Source organism: Electrona antarctica (assembly GCF_951216825.1).
Source record: "Electrona antarctica genome assembly, chromosome: 23".
In the NCBI taxonomy this organism is placed as follows: Eukaryota; Metazoa; Chordata; class Actinopteri; order Myctophiformes; family Myctophidae; genus Electrona; species Electrona antarctica.
The window spans coordinates 15,242,104-15,254,603 of record NC_136804.1 but is presented as its reverse complement, the minus strand read 5'-3'; the positions used below and the strand labels follow the sequence as shown (position 1 = coordinate 15,254,603).

Below are 12,500 nucleotides of genomic sequence, written 5' to 3'. Positions count from 1 at the left end.
TGTAATAATAATCAAAGTAACTAGTAACTGAAGTTTTCAAATAAATGCAGTGGAGTTGCCTCTGAGATGTAGTAGAGTATAGGTAAAAGTGATTGGAAATTTTAAATACTCAAGTAAAGTATATATGCTTCAAAATTGTACTTAAGTACAGTACTTGTACCAGCCAGCCAGTCAGCCAGCCAGCCAGCCAGCCAGCCAGTCAGCTGCCGTGTGTTATATTCCTGTAGTGTCGGTCAAAAGAGGAAATGAAGCAACAGCACTTCCTGGCTCCCTTATCTGACCGTGTGGTGCAAACACCTCTGAAATCTCCCCACGTACTACACGTACTACACGTACTACTACTATACAGTATTGGTTCCTTTTTTTGATTTCCTCCTTTCCTTAATAATTTGTGTGAACTTCCAACAGTGTACAGTAGACATCCCACCACCTCTCCTTCCAACAGTGTAGACATCCCAAGTTCTGGGAATTAGCGTCCGATCCCAGACACCCGCGAGCAGTCAGAAATCTCCCGCAAACGCTGACCAAAGCGACCTAACGGTTGATTTTGATTATAATTGTCTCTATAATCAACAAATGACCACTTATAGTGACTTCAGTGTCACTCTCACTCTCTCTCTCTCTCTCTCTCTCTCTCTCTCTATCACGCACAAACACGCGCACACACACACACACACACACACACACCACACACACACACACACACACACACACGCCGTAGTGCCTGAGGTTAATTGAATAGGACATGGCATCGTCCGCATTTTTGACTAATCTAGCGGTATTCTCCATCCACCTCCATTATCTAATCTCATGTTTTCTTCTAATTCAATTCCCAGCGCTGCTGCTTGTTGGGTGTGTGTGTGTGTGTGTGTGTGTGTGTGTGCGCGCGTGTGAGTTGGCTTTAGCACAGAGAACAATAGAGACAGAACCCAGTAGTTCTGGGACAGAACCACAGCTCAGCAGAACTAAAACAGAACATTGCTGATAAAGAGTTATATTATGGGGTATTTTATTTGCTGGGGAAAACGGTGTGCTTGCGTTTTGTCCAATGCAAAGTGTTTGTTTTCTTTAACCACTTGAACCCCAGCAGGTTTTCTGGTTCCACTGAAAAATCTGCATTTCATTTTTCCCATAGAGATTTACAAAGATATCAATATCAATTATTTTAAGCCTAGAATCAAGCCATCCAGGATCCTGGTTAATCCTGGTTAATCATGACCATACATCCTTTGATTCTGTGAAAAATTATAATTTAATATTTAATTATATTATACTATATTTAATAAATACCCTTTGCTTAAAAGTATTCACATAATCAAAGGTTTTATGGTCATGATTCACCATTCTGGATGGGTTGACTCTAGGCTTAACCACGCCCAGATCTACAAGCTCACAAATTATACTGTATATCTGCTATTTTTGGCGAAGAGATTTGTTGCAAAGAAACTGGTCCAAGTCTAGTTGTAACTCGGGTGCGATATAACCGATAAATGGGTTAAATCGGTTAAAGGACCAGTCTGTAGAGATGTGTTGTTGCAGGACAGGTAGCACCTGTGTAACTCTCACCACCTGCAGTCCATATGAAACAGATCTTGGATTATTCCACAGCGATAAGGGCAATTTGTTTCATTTTTTCCTTGTTTTAATGTTAGAGCAGACAAGCAGGATGTTAGTAGGAGCATGCTGTTGTGATTTGGGTCGGTGGACCACCTGAGTGGTCCCTCATGAGTCTCCATCTAAACCAAAGGGGTTGTGGGTGAGGGTCAGCTGAGTCTCCATCTAAACCAAAGGGGTTGTGGGTGAGGGTCAGCTGAGTCTCCATCTAAACCAAAGGGGTTGTGGGTGAGGGTCAGCTGAGTCTCCATCTAAACCAAAGGGGTTGTGAGTGAGGGTCAGCTGAGTCGCACACGCAGAGAACAGAATATGTCAACACCAGCCCGTATTGCACATACATTCTAGCTTATTAGACACAGAAATATATACAGTACGAAAAGAGGATATATTATGAGTTGGTCATCATATCACGGATATCAACATGCTTTTGTAGATGAGTGTTTCGCCACTGGTCTTAAATCATGACGTGCGTGCTGCAGCAACGAGAGCACACACACTCCCCCCGCACCAAGAACAAGGTGTCGGTGAGTGTAGACAGCGTTTCTCCTTGTTTCCTTCTGGGCTGTCACAACACACACACACACACACACACACACGCACACGCACACGCACACACACGCACAGCTGGTCGCTCACATATTCCCTTACAAAGTAGGGTATGCATGTATGCACGTTTGTTTGTGCAGGTTGTTTATGAAGGGTGTGTGAGAGAGCGCATGACTGGTGTTTTTGTGCATTAATTTGTGTGTGTGTGTGTGTGTGTGTGTGTGTGTGTGACTGTGTGTGCGTTTGTGTGCGTGCTGTGTACAAGGAGGTGACAGATTGTGTTTATGGGTGCGGGAGGCAGGCACAACGATATTTACTTGAAGGAGCCAAGTGTTAGTGAATTAGGGGTGCAGATTGGTTTCTTGAAAACAACGTGCACGCATGTGCGCTGCGCGTGTGTGCCTGTGTGTGTGTGCGTGCGTGCGTGTGTAGGCCTTATTGATTCAGAATTCAGCCTGCTATAGTGCAATGCTTTTATAATTGGGTACTACGTCTCAAAGTGGGGTCTAGGGACCCCCAGGCATCCTAGAGGGCATTCCAGGGGGTCCTCAGCTAAATGAGGATCAGTTGACAAATCTTCCCTTCTCGTGTGTGTGTGTGTGTGTGTGTGTGTGTGTGTGTGTGTGTGTGTGTGTGTGTGTGTGTGTGTGTGTGTGTGTGTGTGTGTGTGTGTGTGTGTGTGTGTGTGTGTGTGTGTGTGTGTGTGTGTGTGTGTGTGTGTGTGTGTGTGTGTGTGTGTGTGTGTGTGTGTGTGTGTGTGTTCGTTCAAATGCGGGTCCACGGCCAAATACATATCCTTGACATGAAAATGTTTGAGTCACTGAATGACGCAATACAATGTGGGTGTGTATTCTTTAATGTTCTCATTGTGTGTTATTGTCACTGTGTTTTGACACAGTGATGCATTTAGGAATGCGGCGTTTGGTTTCCGTTAGCATCACTGGTGCTAACGAAAGTGTCAGCAAATGCGACAAAGAAAACCCCTCGTCTCGTGTACGGTGGAAACTAATGATACTTATATAGTTCATCACACACCGTAGATTCCAGTAAGCCAGGGGTTTTCATTTTCAACCCTTTGCATATCGAGGTTCATTTTTTATTCGCCAGTTAAGCCACAGACCACCGTTTGACGAGATGTTTCATTAATTTTAATTTTTTGTTTTTCTTTTAGATTTTTATGACCGCAATTACACCCAAAAAACATTCAGTGGATTTTCTGTGGTTTGGAGTTTTCTCTGGGATTTGGAAGCATTTTGAGCTGCAATGAAAACAGGCAAAGCAGTGACATCTGCTGGCAAATCCCATTGACATATACAGTATGGGATTTGCAGGCTGTGACATGACTGACATCACAAACAGCAGGAAAATCAGAGCACTTGTTTGAGCCAAAAAACCACAGAAAATCTACTGAATGTTAAAAGTTCAGGTTTTTTGGGTGCAATTGAGCTCAGAAAACCTAAAAAGAATTAAGACAAATTAAAAAAACTTTTTTTGAGCACAGCTGGGGAGCCTAATTAAACCAATCAAAAAGCTTGGCTGGAAATAATTGTATAAATTCGTTGCTGCCGAAACCTTAACTTAATGTTCTTTTTTGTGTAAATGAATGCCCCACTTTGTCATACTGCACTACAGTGTCACATTAAAGTATCGCTATAATAATTCTAAGCTCACAAACCCTCAGGCGAAAGTGGTTAAGTCTGTCTTTGTGTTTTATAAATATTTAACCGATGCAAATTTAACAAAAATGAACAAGAGCTTGTGACTACATAATAACTACATTGGATCCTTTGGAACACGGGTTCTTTTTCCCCCCTATTTCCTGAAAAGTAAACATTTTGGACAGTTTCCACCCAGCTGCGATGATATAATACCACCCCCCCCTTCCCACCCCTCCTCTCTCTCTCTCTCTCTCTCTCTCTCTCTCTCTCTCTCTCTCTCTCTCTCTCTCTCTGTATTTGATTTGTACTCTCTTCTCACATTGAGTCAGCATCTCTCAAACCTTTGACCTCTCCCAGCAGTCTGTCTCCTCCCTCCAACTAACACCACATCAAAGAGGCTCCGCACGCGCAGTTGTGCATGCACGCACACACGTGTGCACACACACACAAATTGTGCCCTACCACACTCTATGTTTGCGAAGTGTGCATTGAGTGGTGTTTGGTGAATGTGTATCAATGTTATCATAGCTTAGCACCTTTTTATTTAGTTTTGACTTTAGTTTTGACTTTACGTTAGTTTTAATGTGTTTTTACTTCCATTTGTACTCTCTCAGAGTTAGTCCTGTAAGGGTACACATGGTTCTATTTGTACTCTCTCATAGTTACAGTCCTGTAAGGGTCCATTTGGTTCCATTTGTACTCTCATAGTTACAGTCCTGTAGGGGTCCATTTGGTTCTATTTGTACTCTCTCAGAGTTACAGTCCTGTAAGGGTCCATTTGGTTCTATTTGTACTCTCTCAGAGTTACAGTCCTGTAAGGGTCCATTTGGTTCCATTTGTACTCTCTCAGAGTTACAGTCCTGTAAGGGTCCATTTGGTTCCATTTGTACTCTCTCAGAGTTACAGTCCTGTAAGGGTCCATTTGGAACCCCCTATAGGAATCATTATAGGGAACCGTTAAGGAATGGAACCGTTAAGGAATGGAATCGTTACGGAACCAGAATGGTTAAAATCCTAAAGGTTCAACCCTAGTGAGAGTGCGTTGCCTAAAAAGGCAGAAAGAAACGTCAGTCCCATTAACATCATGGCACACATGGCAGCCCTGGGCCGTTGACACCACGACTCGGCTAATTAGTATGTTTTCTCCCGACATGCCCGGAGAAATTCATGTGAAATAGAGAGGTCACATAATTACAGCTCTGGGAAATACCCCGGAGTAGTGAGTTAGGGTGTGTGTGTGTGTGTGTGTGTGCACGGCGTGCATGCATCCGCGCGTTTCATGTACATTTTGAGCATTTATGTGGGGGTGTTGTGTGCGGGCGTGTGTAGGTGCGTGCGTTTGTGCATCTGTTTTATTTCCTGTGCATGTGAAATGTGTTTTTACATGTACAATCTGTAAATCGTCATGGACAGTATGTCTGTGTATGTATGTTATAACTTATATGTATGTAGTATTGTACTATGTACGCACATTATTGTGTGTGTTTGTTTTCTGCTCACAATTAGTGCGTGCCTGGCTGTCTTTCTGAGATGGGGTTTAGTGTGGTTTTATTTGCATGCTCAGCCTTTTCTCTGTAAAGTCTGAATTTAATTTAATTCAAGTTTTTGTTCATTTAACTTTAAATCAACACCCAGGAATTTGAACTTGTCATGCTCTTTTAAGGTTTTATGAAGATGATGATCATCAAGGATTTGAGATTCACAGCTTGTCCTGAACCCTAAAAGGAACTTGTTTTGTGACCCTTTTCTCTTGTTTTCTTCTCCACAGCATGTGGAAAGGCCTGAACGTCAACTGCACAGATAGTTCAGGATACACGCCGCTACACCACGCCTCGCTCAACGGTCACAGGTAGGAAGTGCAATAAACACCTCTGCACCACACACACACACACACACACACACACACACACACACACACACACACACACACACACGCAAATGCATGGATTAAAGTTCTCTGTCGTCACCACTGATTTCAGTCATTTGCATTCCATAGAAGCCAGCGTGTCCTCTGTGAAAGCATGCTGTGCACCGGAAATAGCAGATCTGCAAGCTCACAACACATCGTGTTGTGAGCTTGCAGATCGGCTATTTTCGGTCATTAGTTATTTTAAGATGAGTGTCAGTGTCAGGGTCTTAGAAATGTCATGATTTCTTCAGCTGGTCGGCCTAAAACATCATCATTATATTGTCTTGAGATTTTATTTTTGCTTGATTCCATGCAAATGGCATATTGCAAAATAGAATTTAATACGCAAATAAAAAACTCACACTTGAGGGGCAAATGAGGGGTGTCCACCGTATGTACTGTATATGAGCCAGATGACGTCTTGCGTCATCATTTACTACCCTGTCCCGGGCCTAAACAAACATAGACTTGGCTGGCGACGGATTATTGAGGGGCGCCAGACCCTCCTATGTCCAGCTTTGAGGGTTTGTGTAAACGCAAACATTGAATGCCATTGACATTGAATTGAATGTGTAAACACAAACATTGTGCAAACACAAAAATTGAAGACAAAAGTGAGGACGCAAATTCTGATTGGCCAGAATGTGATGATGTACAGTATGATGATAAGAGCGCCCCTCACTTCACACAGGTGTGATTATTTTTTAATTAGGCTCTAAACAAACATTAAAAGTCCATAGACTTGGCTGTGGCCTGCCACATGATGCAATTTGGGAAAGCCATGCATTGGAGGTGCAAGCAAAAATACAAACTTATTGGATCACCTGTCAGACAGACAGACAGACAGACAGACAGACAGACAGACAGACAGACAATTCTCTCTCACCTGGGCCTGCTGATAAAGCCTCTCCACACCGTGGATTAGCATTAACCTCACCGTTAGCCCACTTTGGCGGAACTGAAGGATTAGCGGTGGCTTTTCGGGGCAATTATGTGGATTTCCTGCTCCAGATCAACGGGAGGAAAGGGAACGGCGGGAGGGGAGGAGGAATGCAGCGTGACAGTACAGGAACCAAGCCAGCTACACGTGCCGGAACTTGTTTAAAGTGTTAGGTGGCCACGAAAAAGGCAGACGAAAGTGACAATTAACATAGACTGAGAGCCAGAGGGGTTTACTTTTACTGTTCGGCTGAGGTTCTTTAAAAATGATTGGCAACACTTTATGTGAAGGGTGTGTACATAAGACTGACTTGATGACACTGACATAATTAACTAGGACACCACACCTGTCATGAACGTGAAGGAATGTTGATGACTTAAAGGGACATTTCACCGCTGGAAGAAACTCCAGTCACTCAATGTTAATACTTGTAGTAGATAACAGTAGCACAATTTGAAATTTGCACTCTGTGCCCAGAAAAATAATGTGTGTTTGACTAGGGTTTGACTGGATTGCCGGATGACTACAATGACTATAATGCTTTGGTGCCGGAACTTGTTTAAAGGTGTTAAATCACAACAATGTTCATAGTTCCGCACTGGAACTAACGATAGTCTAGACCAAGGGGCCAGTGAGGCTATTCAACGTTGAAGCTCTGGGCCCTAGTGGTATGAGGAAGGACTGCAGGCGGACCCGTGGATTCATGACGAGGAAACCCTGTGCAGCTGGGCTTTAACACGTAGGACCATCACTCCCTACGTCACCCCGGACCTCAAATTTGATGTCCGGAGGAGGTACTTCCGGCAGTCTTCCGGGTGCTTCAAAACGCCACTGAGCAACTCCATCGAAATGAATAGCTTGGGGGCGGGGCTAGTGCTCCAGTTCGGTCTCTATCCTTTATATACTCTATGGTCTAGACTCTAGAGTCAGTGCTAGACTCTACAGTCAGTACTGAGCTCTAGTTTAGTACTGACTCTAGAGACTGTACTATTTGCATGCTCAGTCAGTCTGTCTGTCTGTCTGTAGCCTCGGAAACCCAGACGTTTTTATTTCCAGGGAGAAAAAAAAAGTCTGGGTCCGAGTCCACTTCAATTCGGCGATCACTATCTGCTGATTTCTGATCGTCTGCACCTTTGTTAAATTGACGCACACCCATACACACACACTCCTCTGTCTCTCTCTGTCGCTGTAATTCATTAGTCTCATGTCCAGCAGCTGCGCACAGTTTCTGCCGGCAGATCCTGCCGGGAGCTGCCTATGCCATAGAAAGCATAGGTGAGTTCCAGGCTAGTCTGTCTGTCTGTCTCTCTCTCTCTCTCTGTCTCTCTCTGGCTCACCTCACCACCTCAGAGAGAGGTGACAGTCTGAGTCGTGACACAGTGTCCCCGCTGTCTGGCGGCATTAGCAGCCTATAGGTGCCCAGACGACTATGCTAGCCATGCGGGCCAAAATAATCACATTTGAACTGTAGTCTCGGTTTCCTGTTCTTAGCCGATTAGAAAATAGCAGATCTACAATTATGAGCTTGAGTGGTTAAAGTGAGAGGTTAAAGTGTGCATGGTCCATCTTTAAACCCATTAAAAATGGGAAAGCATCTGTGTCATTTTAGATTTATGTTTTTGCGTTGGCAATAGAAAATAGCAGATGTACAACCAAATTAAATCTTGAAAGAACACTGGTTTAGAAGGCATCTGTAGAATCGGCCTTATACTGTAGGTCTTAATGTAGCTATAGTGCTTAAAGTGTACTTGGTCAATCTTGTAATCTGTCTCTGTCTCACTCTTATCTCCCTGACTCCCGGGCTGTCTGTCTGACTCCCGGGCTGTCTGTCTGACTCCCTGTCTGACTCCCTGTCTGACTCCCTCCCTCCCTGTCTGACTCCCTCCCTGTCTGACTCCCTCCCTCCCTCCCTCCCTCCCTGTCTGTCTGTCTGTCTGTTATACTGTATATTTGCATTATTACTATTATTTGTATTTTATCATTTTTACCAACAATGAATTATAAAAGGACACAAAGATGGTGCAGGGGTTTTTACAGCAGCTGGAGCCTCCCGAGTCCCTTTTATACTAGGAGCTCATTGATAACCGCTTAACTCAAAATAAGGCCCATGAGTTGATTCACACAATTATACGGTTTTACTAAACCCATTCCAAACACATAAATACATTTCAGGCGCCACCTCATTAAGATAAGAGAACATTAGTACCCAAACAATCATACCTAAACACTTACATATGATGCTGTTAAAATCATTGCTAATTTAACTCTGAGAGTGTACAAATGGAACCAATGGATGCCGAGGTTGACCCCTAGGGGTATTTGAGGGAGTTCCAGGGGGTCCCCAACTAAATGATAGTTAGGAACCAATTGGGCTTTTATGGATCTCTAATTCTGAGAGTGTACATTTGGAACCAAATGGACCTACTAGGGTCCATTTGGTTCCATTTGTACACTCTCAGAGTTAAATTAGCAATGATTTTAACAGCATCATACCTAAGTGTTTAGGTATGATTGTTTGGGTACTAATGTTCTCTTATCTTAATGAGGTGGCGCCTGAAATGTATTGATGTGTTTGGAATGGGTTTAGTAAAACCGTATAATTGTGTGAATCAACTCATGGGCCTTATTTTGAGTTAAGCGGTTATCAATTAGCTCCTAGTATAAAAGGGACTCTGGAGGCTCCAGGATGCCGAGGTTGAGTAGAGGCTTGGGGCAACAAGCAGGTAACACCCAGGGAGAGCTGCTAGGGGTCCCTTTATGGAAGCGTTTATAGCCTATATAATACAGTTTCTCAAGTTCTGGGTTTGTTTTCCTAATTTGCTTTCAAGTTTATTTTCTATGTTGTCTTTTTGTAAGTTTAGTCTTTAGTGTTTTGGCCTTTCCACTGTAAATAAGCTGCAACGGGGGAAAATAAAACACCCTAAAAAGTATTTTTGGAACTTGGCCGCTCGGCCAACTTTACAGTGTCCATTGTACACTACATTACTTTGTAACACTGTTTTGTGCTTTATAAATAAAATGTACTTACTTACTTACTACTTCTTATCTGTCTGTGTGTGTGTGTGTGTGTGTGTGTGTGTGTGTGTGTGTGTGTGTGTGTGTGTGTGTGTGTGTGTGCGTGTGCGTGTGCGCGTGCGTGCGTGCGTGCGTCTCAGAGAGGTGGTGCTGAAGCTGCTGCAGTTGGAGGCCTCCACCAACGTGGCGGACAGTAAAGGCTGCTTCCCGCTGCACCTGGCCGCCTGGCGTGGAGACGTGCACATCGTGCGCATCCTCATCCACCACGGCCCCTCCCACTGCCGCGTCAACCAACAGGTAGGTGGCGCTGTAGTGTAGTGTAGGCCAAGCACGTTTCACTTTTATACCCCAAACTTATTTAGATGAATACATGTTTCTTCATTGTGTACACATGGAACCTGGTGCGAACTAGCCTGGCTGGGAGGCATACAATACCATATCGGCTTTATGATCCGGTCGGGAGCGGATGATACAGTATCTTTACGTCATGTTGTAGTCACTGGTTTGTTGTCATCAGGCCGCAATCAGAATTACCCAAAGTAATTCCCTGCATCATAATTTTAGGGCCTACCCAATAATAGCCTTGATGTGGCGTATGAACCAGACAGGTTTCTTCAAGTGCTTCTTGGAATAGTTTGTTTGGTACATCCATATTTTATTCCAGCTTGTATAGCTTGTACTGGCGAGACTAAAAACAGGGGGGACCATAACTCTATGGTGGGGGGCGGTGGGGGGGGGGGGGGTCTAAACCACGCCTAGACAGGATCACACGGGCGGTTTAGTAACACAGACCAGGCTTTCCTCCGAGGTGGAAAGCCATGGTGACTCGAGGTTAGGTGCGAACATTCAGCTCACAGACACATACTGGTTAACAAGTGGTACTGCCCCGAAGCTCATATAGCACAGTTTCTCCCCTTCACAAGTGAGCAGTGGTTGGAAAAATCCACAATAATACATTGATAAAATATAAACGATCTATGCAGAATAAGGCAGAGCAGAAGGAGCTAAACTAAGCACTACCGTATTTCAGACTGGAAGCTCGGAGCGATTGATTGGATCGCGGCCACCCCGTCGGAGACACGGCGTGCCAAGGCCCTCCCTCGGCCATGTTTGTTTCTCGCGGGTCAAGACTGCGTGAAACGGAGCGACGCCTCCGCCATCTCACTGATTAATGTTGGTCTTCTGAACGGCGGGGCTTCCGTTCATTCATCTGTTGTCTGTCATGGTGGCAGTGATCCATGGCTGCACATTACTCTGTTCCATCAGTGATCTGTCTCTGACAGCATGGTGGGTGGGTGGGAGGGAGCAGTCGGCCTTCTCTCTGCCGCATGCTGTCGTCTCTCATCAAACACCTCCGTCTGGCAGCATTATCCATGGTCATGTCACAGAGCATGCCCGACCAACGCCAGATTTCTGGTTCCGACGTCCATCCCGATTTGTCGGAGGGCTGACTGTCACCATTACAGATTCTTTTTTTAGAATCCATTTGTCTCGGATTCTTTTTCCAGGCTGCGTTTTTGATCAAAACAAGCTTGATTTGCGACTCGTAACTATAAAGCGTTTATGATCACGCTTACAAAATGTATGTTTTGGGTGAATTAAAAAACATTTACATAGCCGATTCTTACACTTCCTGTCTTCAGTTTTCCGTTCACTTACATTTTGGCGATTTTCTAAACAATATGGATTCAGCCACCAGATGGTACCAGATGACAGCGAGTGAGTTAAATCTGAAAACAATTGTGACAATTAGATGATTGTGTAATAAATAATTGTGACGGGCCAATATTTTCCCTACTTTTACAGAGCCGTATACCACTGATTATCAACATGTTGACAGAAAGTTTTGTCAAATATGTTCTCAGCAATTTGAAAATAACAAATAATAATAATAAACTTTATTTGTATAGCACCTTTCATGACATGAAATGCAGCTCAAAGTGCAAAGGGTACTCTTGATTAAAGTTTCTATTTAAAAAGAATAAATAAAGTAAATAAATACAAAATAAACAAATAACCACTTAAGCCATTCAAAATGTAATTGTTAAAAATGAATCAAATAACATGATTCTGTCAGGCTCTAGTATAGATGAGCGTGGGACGGCGTTCATTTGTTCCCGTCCTTACCAGCCGTCATCAGTGGTGAAAACGCCCCTTGAGTTTCCTCCAGAACGTCCTTGAGTTTTTTGCAACGATACGATACTGTAACGTCTCCCTCAAGGAAGGTGATTTGCCGGCTATTTACAGAGCCTAATAAGCACATTCTCCTCCATAGCCATCAGCCAAATTGTTTCCTTCTCGAGAGAGGGGGGGGGGGTCTTAATCATTTGCTGTGATGAATGGCATCTGTCCGTCGCCCCCTCTGACGTGAAGAGTTTTGTCAGCAAAAGTGGAAGGTAATTTTATTTAACCGTATAGTAGCTTTGGGTCCCAACCGTTTTTCATCCAATGTCTCTATATAGGCTACCGGTGTCTTTAGTCCTTGGCTCGGATCTTCAATAGTCCTTTTTAAATTCGGCAATTGCCTGGATACTCAAGAGTGTTTAAAACGTTTAAAAGCTTTCATCAGACAGAACCAGGAACGTTTCGTTGATGTCATCCCAAGTTTTTTTGTAGATACCTTTGCACATTATATTCTCTACTACCTGCAATGTTATGTTATGTCCTGAAGTCTTGTAAAGTTAACTTTCCTCGACCGCTCACCCGGTAAGAATGTACATACGAGACATTGAGACGAATTGGAGTCGTGCGGGGTTCCTTGCTTTAAAGATGGTCGACCCACCACAACACACAGAGAGAGACAGAACGAGACAGCGTA

At 43.8% G+C, this 12,500-nt stretch overlaps 1 protein-coding gene across 4 annotated transcripts in view; it reads left to right on the top strand.

The window, feature by feature from the left end:
* anks1b (ankyrin repeat and sterile alpha motif domain containing 1B) overlaps window positions 1–12,500 on the top strand; it is a 296,270-nt gene that overhangs the window by 75,825 nt on the left and 207,945 nt on the right. For all 4 annotated transcript variants that reach the window (XM_079494548.1, XM_079494547.1, XM_079494546.1 and 1 more), the window contains exons 2-3: window positions 5,587–5,667; window positions 9,823–9,979. In XM_079494548.1, coding sequence (XP_079350674.1) covers window positions 5,587–5,667; window positions 9,823–9,979 — 238 coding nt within the window. The remainder of the gene's footprint in view (window positions 1–5,586; window positions 5,668–9,822; window positions 9,980–12,500) is intronic.